This window comes from Empidonax traillii, unplaced genomic scaffold (assembly GCF_003031625.1).
Source record: "Empidonax traillii isolate 1590-97213 ecotype Southwest subspecies unplaced genomic scaffold, ASM303162v1 scaffold348:size657943, whole genome shotgun sequence".
Lineage (NCBI taxonomy): Eukaryota > Metazoa > Chordata > Aves > Passeriformes > Tyrannidae > Empidonax > Empidonax traillii.
Genome location: NW_020955541.1, coordinates 96,299 through 112,868, shown reverse-complemented (window position 1 = coordinate 112,868; position 16,570 = coordinate 96,299). Strand labels below are relative to the sequence as shown.

The 16,570-nt window shown below is 37.9% G+C and overlaps 1 protein-coding gene across 1 annotated transcript in view; it reads left to right on the top strand.

Moving 5' to 3' along the window:
* MYO6 (myosin VI) overlaps positions 1-16,570 on the top strand; it is a 116,234-nt gene that overhangs the window by 29,742 nt on the left and 69,922 nt on the right. The window contains exons 2-6 of the mRNA XM_027892380.1: positions 1,708-1,846; positions 7,820-7,889; positions 12,509-12,582; positions 14,596-14,725; positions 15,748-15,853. Coding sequence (XP_027748181.1) covers positions 1,730-1,846; positions 7,820-7,889; positions 12,509-12,582; positions 14,596-14,725; positions 15,748-15,853 — 497 coding nt within the window. The 5' untranslated portion in view covers positions 1,708-1,729. The remainder of the gene's footprint in view (positions 1-1,707; positions 1,847-7,819; positions 7,890-12,508; positions 12,583-14,595; positions 14,726-15,747; positions 15,854-16,570) is intronic.

Here is a 16,570-nt window from a genome sequence, read left to right as displayed (position 1 = left end):
AAAGAACTGATTAACTGAGTAAATTTAAACACAAACCTAGATGCCAGCACTAAATTAAGTACTTTGTAGCTATTCTTTCTAAGTGCCATTAGAATGCTACTTCATTTAAAAACTTCGTTTTTTCTTTAGAATTACTTATCTTCTATTATTTCACGTTAAAGTTGCAAAGGAATAAGACAAGTGGCTGTTAAGTAAGATGCTAAGACCAGCAGCATTCTCAAAGAGATCACAGCAAGCCTTTTCCTTCTCTTCAAACCTTTCTAACCTGTCCTTGGAGGCAATAAAAAGCATGTCAAGTGCAGCATGTCCTGACAGATCCTCTGTGGGACAAGAATGTCCTTTTCTGCTTGTGGTTGTACAGCTTTCTGGTGGGCCAGTCATTCTTCTTCCTTCCCACTGCATATGGCAAAGAGGTCTGCAGCCTTCATTGGTTGTGAGAAATTTTGGATCTTCTTTTTCCTTCAGATGCAGGAAAAGTGCGCGACACTTTGCCTTTCTTACAGACTCCTGGAGTTTGGTGCTAGTGTTTTCTTTGCTGCTTGGTAGGCTCATTTCATTTGTGCAGAGAGATGCAAGTTACACCTTTGTGGTATGAGATACTTTTTACAAATCTTGGAATCAGTAAAACATGTCAGTTTAGTATCTGAATGAGTTTTGGAGGAGAGTTAGAAACAGCCCGGAGAACTGAGCCCTTCACGCTGAGTGGACTCTATCCTTATTAGGGTAAGGACTAAAAAGTAGGTTTAAAAAAAAAAAAACTTGAAAAAAAAAAGGACCAATTCAGCATATTTAAAATGGCACCGTTAGCCATTCAGTGTGCGCCAATCTTGGCAAATTTCCTGGTCAGCTCAATGAGTATTGCGTGCCATCAAATACTCCTTTTTAATTGGGAGCTGATTTAGCTGCATAACTCAAGGACCATAAGGTTTGAATGTCTTGGCCTTTGCATCCATTTCACTTGCACATGAAAATTCTTCTGAAACAATTTTCACATCATATTTTTATAGAAAGTAAGGTTGGTGTTCCTTAAGAGGCAGAGCTGTAATGTTACGATAGCAGGAGGTCAGTCTCTCAAGGGCTTATAGTATAATAAATCAAGACCAAATACATCTGTGGGTTATTTAAAAAACATACGCTCAGCCACACAAAGAGAGTGAACACATTCATTTATCTCAAATGCCAAGAGACTGGATTTCTGCCCACATGCCTCAACATGTGACTCTTGCAGAAATTCAAGTATTTGTAAGCCAAATCAGGTACAGACAACTATCCATTAGCCATGTGACCCTCTGCCTGCACATACAGGTAGATAGATATATATATGTGTATGTGTGTTTTTATGTGTGTATCCATATATGTACATATACACATTCCTAAGTATACTGTTAGCTTTGAATCTGTCTTGCCCTTCTAATTTGATCTCTTTTCTTCATTCACAAGTTAGGGAAGCTGGGGAAAGAGCTGCAGGGAGCAGTGTGTGGACCCCCTGAGAAACTGATCTGTTCTTGAGTCTTCTCCATACTCAAGTTGGAGGGTATCCTCTTTAGGCAAAGTGTTATGGGTTGGAGAAAGGCTGGCTCTGGTCTATGGGAGCTGAATAATAGGAATAAACATAATAAACTGCAGTCTGTGTAGTGGATCCTGATGGCTTACTGAATTTGTATACAAAGATTATGTTTAATTTCTTTTTTTTTTTTTTTCTTACAGGAAATACTGGATAAATCCCACGATGGAAGACGGGAAGCCCGTTTGGGCTCCACACCCAACTGATGGGTTTCAGATGGGGATGATTGTGGACATTGGCCCTGACAACTTAACTATTGAGCCTTTGAATCAGAAAGGCAAGGTAAGTGTCTCACAAACAAAGGAATAGAGAAAAAACGTGCAATAAACCATTTTACTTGTAGGCCAAATCTTTGCCAGTATCTACAATTACACACAGCCTGAAGGCATGGAAAATCAAGTTTTCTGTTCTAAGTTTGGCTAAGGATCTTTGCTTTGCTTTAGCTTGTATTGCAGTGAACCCTCACGCTGCCAAGAAGGGCGTGCTTTGTCAGTCATCTGCGTGTGCCTTGAGTACGTGCTCATGAAAGAGAGGAGGTTTGAATCTCTGTAGCCATTTGATTCGGTACTGTATGCTTTCTTTTTCTAAATTAGAGACTGATTAAGAGCCTACTGTTGAGATTAGCTTCTCTCTTTTCCCTTACATGCATAGAAAGGGTCCTAGAGGGATGTGCTAGGCTCTGGCTAAGATTAGACACCTTGCTATTAGACTGATGAAGACTGAAAGATGAATCCTCTTACCTCAAGTACCTTGAGAAGTAACATGAAGTTAAACAAAGGTCCTGTAGAAGTGCTATATCAAATTAAAGTCAAAATAAATGTAACATTTAAAATGAAGACCTAATTAATCCCAAGTAGTGTGTTCCAACTGCTTCATTTATCATGACATCTTTCAGTTTCAGTATGTCATAATTAAATGTCAGTTTTTACAGGAAGCACCTTGTAGCTATCAATTATCCTAATTCAAATTGTCAGCATCCTGGGTTTTACTAGCTGGAATAAGATCAGACACTGTTTTAAAAGTCATGATTTCATTCTTTGTGAATATGTTTTATGTGCCCTTTCTAATAATTTTGTCCTTTCTGTATGTTCAAGTATGAAAAAAGACAAAAATGTGTTTTGCAACTTCTTTTTTCACATCAACAATAGTAGAGAATGCCTTATCACAGGTCAAAAGGTTATGCAGCAGTCCTTCCTTTTGAGGCAATGTTTGTAAGCTTTCTTTGTGCACCTTGGAAAGGAAACTGATTTTCTTTCCTTAGAAATACAAAGCAAGTTTAACATCTGATTTTTGAGTGTGAGAGACAAAGTCTATATGTTTAGTAGTAGGAGGAGCATGCATTCTTGAGTTTGGGGAAAAGCAAAATTATTCAGAGAAAAATATTAAATTTTCCAAATCTGTGGCTAAGTTTTATTTAACTGACTTAAATAATTTTCACCCCCACTGCTATTTCTGGTTATATCCCCAAATGGTCCTGATGTGATAAAGAACAAAAGCCTGTATATTGAAATAGAAACAGGCAATAATTGTACCTCTGAGTCATTATTTATTTCTAATATATGCTCCTTTCAGGGATCTTATATAACTAAAAAAAACCACAAACACAAAACCCAACCAAACAAAAACCCAACAACAAATGCTAATGTATCCTAAAATACAAATATTTTGTTTCATGGCTCACAACAAAAAAAATCTCTTTTGTCTAGATAGTTTGTTATTCTGCTGTTGGCTGTTTTGAATTAAGCAGATCAATTAAGGGCCTAATGTTCATTTTTCTAAGGGAACAAACACTTCACAGTCTAAATGCTGTAGAGATTATAGTCCTATATTTTTAATTCTCAAAGTTCCATATATTATTAGAGGTGGAGTAAAAAGTTTTCGTGATTACCTTCTCTGTATTATTTTTTTAATAGCGAAACATTTCTCATTGCTTTTTGTCTTTTTGAGAAAACTCTGTTCTTGTGCACTTAGGCCCTTCATTTAAAGTAGTCAGCATTAATACCCATTATCATCAACATTGTTTTCTTAAAATAATAGTTCAGAAGTGCTCTTCAGTAAGGAGTGATCCAGCAGCCCCAGAGTTGCTCATGATAATTACAGGGAGAAGAGGAGTAACCTGATCTTGTAAACATATCTGGGCAGTGTAACTTATTATTATTTTTTAATCTGGGTCATTACCATGTCATATGTATTCTCTGAAGGCGCTGGTAGCTTACCAGAGGTCACAGGCTGAAAAGGAAATGTGTATGCATATTTTTGATTATTGCCTTTTATTGTACTTTATATTGTTAATAACTGCAATAAATGCTGCAAGGCAGCAGTTTCACATTCCCTTAAAATCCCCACTCCCTGCCCCACCCGTAGCTAGCTCTGGTGTTGCAGAGTGGCACCCTCTCAGTTCTGCCTGCTGAGCCGTGCGTGACACTGCAAACAAGGTCAGAGAACAGATCCACCTTAAAAATGGAGAAGTGGAAAGTTTTCAGGAGAGCAGCTAGCAGTGGCAGGGGGATGGAGGAGCTCAGATCACCGTGGTGGTAGATTGCTTTGTGTTATGAAATCAAGTTACCCAGCCCAGTTGCTGTGAAGGTAGTTGGCCAACGCACTGATTCACTTACAAACCAGCAGTAGCAGTTTTAGGTACCGCAGCCTATACCCAAGTGTTTACAGCTCTGTGGGAAGGCTGCCTGTCTGAAGAGAGGTTGGGATCTGGGTCACGCAGCCGGCACTGTATGAGGAACAGTAATGCAAGCTGCTGGAGTGTGTTGCCAGAACAGAGGACGGATGTGTTACATGATGGGAACCTCTTCCCAAAAACTAGATCATTGGCTTTGCAAGGCTGATACGCATTTACACTTCCACTCTGAGTGTTTTTTCTCAGATCCTGTTGCTGCATATATCTTTGTTTTGTTCCTTGATGCTGTAATGGGGAGAAGGCAGATGACAGTGAAAGGCCTAAGGGGGAATTTACTCTTTTCCCAGAGGTAGCAAATCGAAGTAAAGTGATTAGGAAGAGATGCACTGGAGGGGCTTGCACCCTGAAATGCCACCTTGGGCTCCACGGGGCAGTGAGCAGTGGGGGGCGGGCATTTCCTTGAGCATCAGCAATAATGAGTTTCTGGCAGTCATTGGGAAGGTGTGGGGTGCTGCAGGCACTTGCCGACACCCCTCCTGCTATCAGCTGAGAGGCGCCTTGTGGTTCTGTGCCAGTTCTCAAGGGTCATAGAGCGCTTTATGGGGCACCTGCTCTGGTATGCTATGAGTAACTAGAAAGGTATTTTTTCAGGCCAAGTATAAAGGAATAAATGTACTTTGAAAGTAAGGATCAGAATGTCCAAAGTTCAGTGCTTTGAGCTAAGGTGTTTGTTGTTGTTGTTGTTTTTGTTTTGTTTTGGTGTGGTTTTTTTAGCAGTGATTGGAAATTTGTTGTGCAAACGAGACATGTTCTCGTCTGTCCTGCACACTGTTTGTTCTGCTTTAGGTTGGTTTGTGAAATACAGCTGAGAGTAGGGAGGTCTCCTGTCTTTAACTGGAAGGAATAAAGGAGGGCATGGTTACATGTATTGGATTACATGGTAGAAAGAACATCCTGCTTCAATGGAAAGATATCTTTTTTCACTCATCTAGTTTCTGGGAGAATAGTTAAGATTACTGTTGGATTTCAAGGGCTGCTTCCTTACAAAGAGGGGAAAAAACCCCACTACAAAACCCCTTAAACCCTGTTGTGCTTTCTGAGACCACTTTATTGTCTCATAAGATTAATACCCTCTCCGTTTTCTTAGAACAAGCTTGTGCTAAACTATGCTTACTGCAAAAGTCTTCCACCAAGTACCTGAAGCATTTTTTCCTTACAGTAAACATTTAAAAACATTAAAAATGGGATAAGATAGTAAAAAATTTATATTTTTTAAAGTTTTTTTATTTTTTGTGGGTTTTTTGTTTGTTTTGTTTTGCTTTTTTTTGGATCTGGAATACCTTGCTCATTTTCCTATTTAAAATATTAGATTTTAGTACTTGGAGCTCTGTACTACTTCTGCATAAGGTATCATACTTACCTACAAAAGAATTAATCACCTTACATAAAGCAGTATCCCAACTGTGGCATACAGCAGTGAATTTTTTTGTTGACAACTTTGAAATTAGACTTATGTTCCTATCTAAAATGTCCAACAGGAAAACATCAGCTTTCAGATAAGTCTTCATTTTGCTTTGTTTTATCACTTCTGAAATATTCTAGAAATTATTCATAACTTACATTGAATGAAAAAATGGAGGCAATAATGCAGTATGAACTCTTTTTTCTTTTTATCTCATTTAAATTTATCTTATCAGAAGGCTGAATGGTGAGGACATTGAAAAAGCTCCCCCTCTTCAGGGATAGTTCTAGCATGGCTGACTTTAGTTCTATAAATGTTAAAATATCAGAGGTTTATGAAGAGTCTTACAGAATAGCTGGTTATTGTGTTTGTTCTCTCCTATGGAAAAAAACCCTGTCATTTTTAGTGGTTACACTATTTTGTACTGGGTTACACATCAGCAGACAGGAACAAGAAGTGAAGCTCTATTTTCATGAAGTTGGTCGTGTTATTTTTAAACTTTCCCACTGTTTCACGCACAGGGGAACTGTTGCGCTCAAATATATTTTTGCCCGATGGGATACACCTTCACTGTTGATAGACTTGTAGAGAAAATAATAATGATACGTTGTTACTGCAATACTGTGAGAGGGAGAAAAGGGGGTGTGTGGAATCTCTGCTCTGCTAAAACTTTGAATAGCAGCTGGCAACTTTCTGAGGTAGGTAAAGACATTCAGGGCTTCCATGGCTCTGCCAGACTCTGATAAAGGCTATTTTGGAGGAAGTTGGTCTGATGAATGTTCAGATGTTCCAATGTCATCGAGCAGCTCCATTTCCCTTAGGAAAGCTTCTTGTGCATATTTTTGTGCATTAGACCCTGATAAGGGGATGACAAAATATGTTTTATTATGGCTGCAAGTTGCATACCTTATGATAACTTTGTAGGGAAGTAGATTTAATGTTTTCTGACTGGCAGCAATTAGTGTTGCTCTGAAACATTTTTAACCCTTCCCAGGTTTTAACTCCCCTCAGGGAGTTGGAATTTCTGGCTGTTCATGATGGTGTAAGCCCCAGAAGCTCTCATGTAGTATCTGCTGTGCTGAAGCAAATGTGAACTAAGTTGCTGTCTTTCTCCTAAACTTCCCTGTGAGATGTTTCTCAGGGCACTGCCTTGCTGAGCACAGAGTTAAACAAGCAAACATGTTTGTTTGTTTCTTAAATTCATTCCTTAGATCCCGTTGGTTGCCTTTACAAGTATGAGACGAGACTTCTTGTCTCCATTTCCACGGGGAAAGGAGCCTCTGCCTGCAGCGGCATGGAGGCTGTCATGTTTAATTGGCACAACGGGGGTTTTGTTCATTCATAGCTACTGCAAACGAGCTATTACTACGGTAAACAGAAAAGCATAACTAAAAATCTTCCTCGTACAATAGGTATTTTTTGTGCAGATGCTTTAACACATGTGTGCTGGGATGTTTTTCCTTCCTTTTTACAACAATATAAATTATGATTTCTGGAGAGGAAAGAAGGAACAAAGTTGCTTTTGTTATGAATTTTTCCAGTTGGATGTGAACACTTGATAAATGGCTGTTTTGTATAACTGGAATACAGGAGTTGAAGGAAGGTCTTGTTTTACTTTAGTATTGATTTATTGAAGAAAAAATGCCAGCAAACAACCAAAGCTACAGTATTGGTGATACAGAAGATGTTATGTATTGAACATTTATATTTTAAGTAGGAATATTTTAAAGCAGACTATGACAATGACAGCACAGTCCTTTGTCTGAACTAATAATTTGGATTTTGTTTTTCCTTCTTCGAAAAACTGAGGAAGATGTGTGTTATTTACAATGCTGTTTCCTTTGCAGTACTTTTTTAGTCTCTTTTCTTTTTTGTATTGCATATTATTACATGGAGTTTTTGATACAAGGTTCAGATGTTATTGCAATAAAAGGTGTATTACAGTGACTTCGTTTTTATAATGTAGTTGAGTAATATAAATGCTGCAGCTTTTGTCTGCATCTAGTAACTTGGTAACATTGACATTTCTGAAGTATAAAGCTGGCAACTTAATTTGAAATCACGCACAATTACAGTGCACTGACTTGTATCATTGCCTGGGATATCTTTGAACTATATTTGTATTTTATTTTCTGACACTGTTAATGTTTCTCACTAACAGACCTTCCAGGCTGCTATCAATCAAGTGTTTCCTGCAGAGGAGGATAGCAAAAAGGATGTAGAAGATAACTGTAAGTTATGAATTTAAAAATAAATTATTTATTTGAAAAAAATATCTGCAATGAAGAGAATATTGTTTCCTTAGAAACTTCCTGTTCCTTCCTTGTAGTCTTTGTTTGAATTTATGTATGACCTTCACTCGTCCTTTAAACTTCTTAAAGTAAGCCTATTTTAAATATAATTTATTGCACTTTTTATTTTTCAGTTGAACAGTTTAGAGGAACAGGTAGTCACATTATTCCCATATACAAGTGTTACCTGACTTCAGAAATGCTGCTTTCAGATTATGGGTGTAACCATTTTTTATAGTGTGGCAAAAGACTTGGTTGCTTTATCAGCAGCTGCACTGTGCAGCATTTTCCTGCATGTGAGACATTTCTCAAATAGCATTCCTGTGGAAGTACAGGTAATAGAAAATAAATTTTAAAATAACCTTCCCAAAACTGGAGACAGGAATCAGGACCACGGGAAAAGGAAATAGTTGAATTGGATAAAGGAGTGCTGGTGGAGAAGGAGTTTTGAGGTGAACTTGTGTAATAAAATTCACTGTTAATGTGCAGAGCTTTTATTTCATTAGATATTTTACAGTTAGGTGGATGAAAACTAGTCAAATCTGGGGAGAGGGAGAGAATGCCAAGAAAGCTGACTAAGCACTATCATCAGCTTTTAGAGAACTTTAAACAAATATTTTACTGCTGCTCCTCTGCAAATCACAGAGCCTCTCCTGTCCTGAATATCTGATGAAGGCAAGTCTTGCAAACATTCCCTGTAGTACTTACTGTTTGGTGAAAATCCTGATGACTTCATAAATAGTGAGCAAAAGTATCTTCTATTGTTCTTCTTTTAAAATAGAGGCTTGGAGTCTGAAAGTTGTTTAGGTGATGTAACCCCAATTCCTGTCTTGGAATAAGGTTTAGTATTTATATCCTATGGCAGGAAATACAGCTGTTACAGCTGCTCCATAAGGAACAAAAAGACGAGATCTGAGTCTTATGATCTGACTGAGGTGGTGCAGTGTTGTTATAATTAGAACGAAGCTGGTAGCCTTGATTTCAGTTGCTTATGTTTTTGGAAACAGGATGTGGGTGGAAATTTTTCAAAGTTGGTGTCTGTATTTTCTGCAAATAATGATTGTCAGGGAAATGCATTTAACCTGTGCATCTGTCACAGTGATTTTACTGAGATGTCCTGGCACTTTGGTGTCATAATCAGGGAATCGAAATTTGGAGTGAGATTATGGAAATAATTTGAGATTGTATCAGAACACTGTTCAATTAAATTAGTCAGAGAAAGTGTCTTCTTTGGCTTACCAAGTAAAAGATAAAACTTAAAAATACTTTTTGCCAGTAATCCTGTCTGAATCAAACATTATTTTGACTTTTCTAATGCATTTTCACTTGGTTCTCACTAGTTGAGGTTTACCTGCAGTATGTGTGAATCCCAAGTTCATTTTCCTTCTGTCAGAGAGCACTTGTGTTGAGTGTTATTGATCTAAAGAAAAAAAACTATACTGAGTGCTCATAATACTGTTCAAAAAAATCCTGAAAGACTAGTTAATAATACGCTTACCGTTCCAAGCTACACTTTACTGATTAACTCCCTTCTAGGAACTAATTTGCTGACATTTTGGTTTTTTGCACCCTTAGCCTTCCATGTGCCATATTCCACTAGCTGCAAGAGACACCTTTCTTAGTATCAAGCCCATCCTCAAATGAGAAGTTTTAGTAAATATTGCAAACAGTACAGAATCAACACATTTACTTCTTTTTCTGAGATTCACACTCCTCCTTGGGTCCCCCCAAGCCCCACTCATACATGTTACCATACGTGGAATTTCTTTTAATAGCCAAGAAAAAGATTAATTTCTTTTAAACTTCTGAGGTGGAAAAAAAGGAAGGGGGACAGGGTATCAGATAAGACTCTTAAAAAAAACCAAACCAGTTCTATCTGTGCAGAACCTTGCAATTAGTTGATAAAATAATTTTCCATACAAACTCTTACTCACTGTGTGTGCCAGGAGAGCCAGTGTGAGTAAATTTGACATTGATATTTCCTTGCTTCACTGCACTTATGCGAACTTTGTGTGTATAAGTAAATATATGGACAACTAAATGCACATATCCACACTGGCTGTATTTAGACATGAGCCATGTGAATATTCAGAATTCTTTGTCTCTCCCAGTGACTTCCTTTGCCTCTGGATATGGATGCCTCTTTTAAAGGATATATTCTAGAGAAGCATTTCAAAGCTGCTGACATAAGCCTTAGTTTGCATGTCTTGAGTGGAGATGGTGACATTCCCTCTGGGAGCAAGCTCCCATTTGCTCCCTGAGTCTACAGGTATAACTGCTTTAACAAGGACTTGTAAAGAAAGTACTGGGGACACCATGAAATCTGGGTTCCTTTGCTGTCCAAATAAGCATGCTAATAAAAAGTTGATGATTAACTGATGACTGTTTCCTTTAATATATACTGCAAACCCTGAGAGGTTATTAGGAAGATACGGTCAAGGGAGTCAACAGACAATTGTTTCACATCTCAGTACTGAGAATCTGAATGGCTTAAGTTTGAAGTTTGCTAATTTTTTGACACCCTGTTCCCTCCCAGGCAATACAGGGGGAGAGGAGACTTGAACTTTCATTAGGGCAAACAGGAGTTTCTGTTTCTGGCCCATTTCCTTCTAATGTCTCTTTCTCTTGGATGATTTCATTAAAAGAGGGGAAGGCAGACCTGTGGTTTGTGGTCCCAGAGCCATTTTCTCAGCCATGTGAACTGGGTGTGCCTGGGGAGGGCAGGACTAGTCCTGCTGTGCAGCGCTGAGTGTCTGCACTTGGTTGTTGCACCTACCAGAGACTGTGGGGTTGTGTGGGAATGTGTGTCTGCACCCTCCTGCTTCATGAAGGAATTGTGCACAGGTATGATTTCAAGGCTGTTGTAATCCAGAGGGAGAGTTTGCTTAGTGTAAAGCTAAAGGGTGCCTTGTGTGCCTCTGCCAGCACAGGAATATGAGTGAAAGGGATTTTGTGGAGGAAGATGGTTTCTTCTGACCAATCCAGAAGCTGCAAGGTCCTTCCAGAATCATGAATAATTCCAGGCATTTGAAGCAAAGCTGTATTTGGTCATGTAAAAACAGGAAGGGCTGTTACTCAGTGGAGCTAAGCAAGCCAAAGAGAGGCTGCAGATGGCTGGTGAACCTGACTTGACTTCAGGCATCCTTGTGGAGATGGCTGCACAGGTTGACTTTAGGTCAGTGAACTGGCAGCCCTTCTTACACGTTTGTGTAAATAAGTTGGAATACTCTTTTTTTTTCTGCTGGAGCCCTTGAGAAAGGGCATCAGTTCAACTTCAGACAACTTGGTTGGTCATTCTACTTGAGAGGTGTGCATGTAACCCTTGTGTGATGTACAGGGTAAAAGTTACTATGACAGAATCACAGAATCAATCAGGTTGGAAAAGACCTCTGAGACCGAGTCCAAGCTATGACCTGACACCACCATGTCAACTAGACTGTGGCACTAAGTGCCACCTCCAGTCTTTCTTTAAAAGGAAAAGACATTACAGGACAGTGCCTACTCCATCTACAATATTCAGATGTATACAGCTTTTTAAATGGTGCTAATACTCTAAAGTTTATCAGTATGGAAGCCAGTCAGTTGTAACTAGACAAAATGGTGTTGTCCATGTGAATTTTAAGCAGCAAGGTAAAAAGAGTTGTACATATTTGAAAATGGAGGCTGTGTAATGAGTAGTGACCTCAGATGGTTTAGGGATAATGTTTTTAACAGTGTTACAATGGGAACTGGAAATTACCTCTATAATTAAGGCAGCTGACACTTTCAAGTGCTTTACAGCTGAAAACAAGGACCAGCTTTGCTGGAATGTACACCTGTATGGTCTGAGGCTTTCTGTGGATGCCCATTTACTGCCTAGAGCCACCACCTTGTAATATTTTAGCAGTTAGTTCAGGTGTTTTCTGTTAGAGAACAAATAATAAAGCTGGAGTTTGGTGTGTTAGCATTTTTTTTTCCCCCTAACAGTTTCTTTGAGGAGGCCTAGTACTAACAAAATTCAGGACTGAAGCAGGGAAGGTGGGGTTGGTGCCTGTTGCTGCGATGATGGCTGCTGCTGCCTCCAGCCAGTGTCTCCCAATTAGATGTTATATCCATCAATCCCCAGAGCCAGCTGTTATTCTAAAGGTCAGCTGGATGGCATTACCCTGGGGGACGCTGTGGCTGAGACTGGAGAAGGGAGCTGGAAGGAAGGAAACAGTCATTGCTAGGGATTTTGGTAGGCACTAGTTTCTGTATTTGGGGGCCTGCATGGAGTGAGATGCACAGTGTTCGACTGACAGGCTGGTAAAAGGAGCTTGTGCTGAGCAGAGCCTGTGTTGAGGCTCCTGCAGTCTGACTCTGTTCTGCAACTTTCTGTATGGTAAAGAGCAGGTCTGTGGTTTTTAAAGTGTAGATTGAGTCAGCAGTTTTGCCTCAAGACATGTAAGGAAATGATAGGATTTAACTGTAACCAAAGAGAGGGCAAGTAAAATTCTCCTTAATCCCAAAATTTAGGTTTTTGTCTGTACATGAAGGTACTCTGGAGCTCTAAATGGTATGTGATCGTCTTTTACTTGCAGGTTCCCTGATGTATTTAAATGAGGCCACCCTCCTTCACAATATCAAAGTTCGGTACAGTAAGGACAGAATTTACGTAAGTATTTTGTGTCACGAGAACCAGTCTAATATATGTCCTTTCAAACATTCAACAAGTGTTTACAATCCTGGTTTCTTCCTATAACAGAACTGCTAACATGGAAAGGTTGAGGTTGTAGGCCTTTTTTTGCACCTTTTTATTTCTTACATGATACTTTGTTTGAGATCAGAATCACATTAATCACAATAATGCTAGCTAATTTTTACCAGGCAGAGCAATACATTCTTCTCCACATGACTGTTCATGTGCAACCATAGCACTGCTTTGTATAACAAAGCTCTGTTCCTGCAGGTACCTTACTTGACTGTTAACAAAGATAGTTTTCTTTCTTCATTATTTTTGAACGAAGCAAACAGGTGCTGTCTTTGACACCTCCTAGCTCAGATGTCCATCTTAATCTTTTATATTGCTATCAAATTGCCTAATTGTACTTAATGAATTCTGACTAAATTACATTTTGTCCTTGCCATCTGCCCGGACATTGACAGCTGTGAAACAGAAGATAAGAGTTCTCCTTCTTTCTTAGTTTTTTTTTTCCTAATAGAAAGCTGGCTAGGAATAATACAAAACAGTCCTACGTATTTTTTTAAGTGTCTGTGTTAAAATAATTAACTTTTAGCATACTGCTGTAAAATTAATTTAGTGAAACCCTTTTATATAGATACAAAAAGAAGGTATAGCTGTTTTCTTCTGTTGCAGTTGATTTACATAGCTATAAATTTTTTATGGCCCAAGATCAAGCCCTAGTTTTAAAATAAATAAATAAAAAAGGCCATTTGAATGCTGTTCTGGGAAAATAATCCTTAAAAAGCCTAAGCAAACAATAAACCTCCAGGGAGGTAAAATAGTGAATCTGAACTGATTATAAGGTAGGATAGCATTTCAGTTCATAAAGCCTTTCTTCATTGTAAACAAGTACTACTAATATGTTGTCCAGAGTGGGTGTATTTTCTGGAGGGGATAAAAAAAAAAAGTTGACTTTTTCCAGTTTATATTTTAACTCCCTTGTAAACAGTTTTCTGCCTTTTGTTTTATCCTGGTTAGCAGCATTTGTCTTGTTATTAAAAGGAAAATTAATATTAGTACTTGCAGCTCTTGAAGAAAAGTTTTCCTGCAGTGAAATAAATGCTAAAAATAGAAACATCTAAGAAAACAGTGATTCAACCCTCTATCAACATATCACAATAGTGTCCAAATTTCAGTTGTCTAGTGACATTTCGGTAACAACAAAGCAAATAAATTATTCAGGCTGAAGGTTTATCTCATTTTCTTTAGATCTTTTGCTGCATATCTTTTGCTTTTTTCTTTGATTCTAACCTCTCTTCTTCCCTGCAATCTGGCCATTATAACAAAGCTGTGAAAGTTTTTTTCAGAAAAAAAACTTTTCTACAGTCTTCCTTATCCCGTGGAAAGGTAAAAAGTAGCCTTCATTTGGATTCTTCTCAAATTCCTTCTCTGTGAGAGAGCATTTGCATTCCGTATTTCTCTCTGTGGAAGCAGCTATAGCTAATTTTCTCTCAGCTGAATGCTTTTATTGCCAGGCTTGAGTGCATTCCCAGGCAGGATCCTTTCAGTCCTTCCTGCTGAGTTGCTTCCATTAGATATTTTAAAGTGATCCTCCTCGCCGGAGGACAGTGCATTATGCTGTCCACAATCTTAGTTTATTCACTTTTGAGGAGGAGGTTTCTGGAGTCCTATCCTTGGTCCAGTAACGCAGACAATAGGAAATAATTTAAAAGGAGATTGGAAGAAAGGTCAGATTTAGGACATACTCCACAGCTCAGTGGTTAAAAAATTTTCCCAAGAGAATTCAATAGAAGTCATGAGAAGATAATAAAAGGAACTCTAAAAATATGTCCTGTCTTGTATCTGCATTAGCTGGAGAGAATCGTAAATGCAGTTGTTATATTTAAGCTGTAGCCTTCAATATTAATAGTTGTTGTTAAAAGTGATGTTAACCACTTCCTTGGATACTGGCTAATAGTTTGATGTTAATTGTTTTCTTCACAGACCTATGTAGCCAACATTCTTATTGCAGTGAATCCATACTTTGATATACCTAAGTTTTATTCTTCAGATACTATTAAAAAGTACCAGGGTAGATCGCTTGGAACATTGCCACCACATGTTTTTGCCATCGGTATGTATTGAACCTGTATTTGTCTTTTAAAAACAAACACTGAATGTGTCACAGTTGCCTATAAATTTCCACCTCCAACAGTGATAATTTATTTTGATGTATTATAAAATAAAACCACTACTTGCTAGAATTGCAAGTCTCCTCATCTTCAATATGCAGTTTGAAGAACTCAGAAATAAGCAACCGTGACAACCCTTTTATGATTATTCTGCACCTCCAGTGTTTCAAATCTAAGCAGTTTAAATCTAATTTGCAACCATTTAGAAAAAAAAAATTCTAAAAAAGAAATAAAGAAATTCAGATTTTGGAAGTGAAAAATGGTTTAAAAATGATTGGCATTGTCTTTCAGTGTAGTGATTTTCTTTGCCTTTTTTGTTTTCAGAGCACATACACTGTTTCTTTTTATATGCTTCCGTTACAGATGGAAAAACTATTGAAATGGTATTTATGGGATAAATCTGATTTCAGTCACTTTTTTAAATAAAAAAATAATTGGAAACTATAATCAAGATTTGACTTGTTGAAAGCAATTTTTTTTGCATTTTGTTTTGTAATCAAAAGTATAAATAGCTGGGGGTTTAGTACCTGTTGCATAGCAAGAAATTGATGTTTTTCCAGGTCTCCTTGTCTCAGATGTTACTTGTTGCAAAGTACTGAAACCAAAAGTTTCCCTTTGAAAAACGTACTAAAGCCACATTGGTTACTATTTTGTAAATACATTTAATTCAAGGGATGTTGTAGTTATAGGTGGTTGGTTTTGTTTTGTTTTGTCCTGGATATAGTTGAGTAGGCCTTTGTTTTCAAGCCTTTGAGTTCTTACCTGTCAGTGTTGGAAGATGAACAATTATAATGTAAATTAAACAGAAACAGACTGTAATGAACTGTAGTGCATTTAATTGTAAAGATTTACTTTTTATTCCTAAAAATGTTACATTTTGATTGTTGAACTGTAGCTCAACTTTATCCTTGCAATTCTGCTGAATATTAGTATGTGCCACGTTTAATGTATTCTTCTTTTTTAGCTGATAAAGCATTCCGTGACATGAAAGTGCTCAAGATGAGTCAGTCCATCATAGTCTCTGGAGAATCAGGAGCTGGCAAGACAGAAAACACTAAATTTGTTCTGAGGTTTGTGCGTTTGGACGAAAGTTATTATGTGAATCTCTTGTGTGGATGCATTTTGTTGACATACGGAGCTAATGGTGATCATTAGGTTTAAGACACAATTCAGTAAGATATGTATTAGCTTCTACATGCACTTTATTACAAGAAATTAATTGAAATAAACTGAAGTGCTGACATGATAATACGTGGAAATAGCTACATACTCAGAGAAACCTTAACTCCGTTGAAGGGACATCACATAGCTATTATGGTTTATGATGCAGGCATTTTAGTATTGCACATCTGGTCTTGTGGCAGATAAAAAAACATAACTAGACATGTTAACTGTATCTTGCAAGGCACTGCCGGTTTTGCCATAAATGTGCGTTTCCCTGTTTTCCTGTCTTAGGCTTTTTTTTTTAGTTTACTTGTGTATCCAGGGTTTTTAACTTTAATATACTTCAGCTAGTTTACTGAATAAGACTGAACAGTGGGATCTATTTATTTACTGATGTTCATATATGAGCAATACCAAGTCAAGCATTTTAAACTATATACAAGCCGTATTGCTGATGTATATCAGCCTTGCTTCCACTTGTTTGCATTATACTCTAACTGCTTTTTATCCCTCTGGAACACTGTAACTGGAGAGCTCCTTAAATATACTTATAAGTGACCCGATTATGCAGGGCAGCACAGTGCGGGCAGTGTGAATACACTCCCTCACCCCATCTTGTCCTT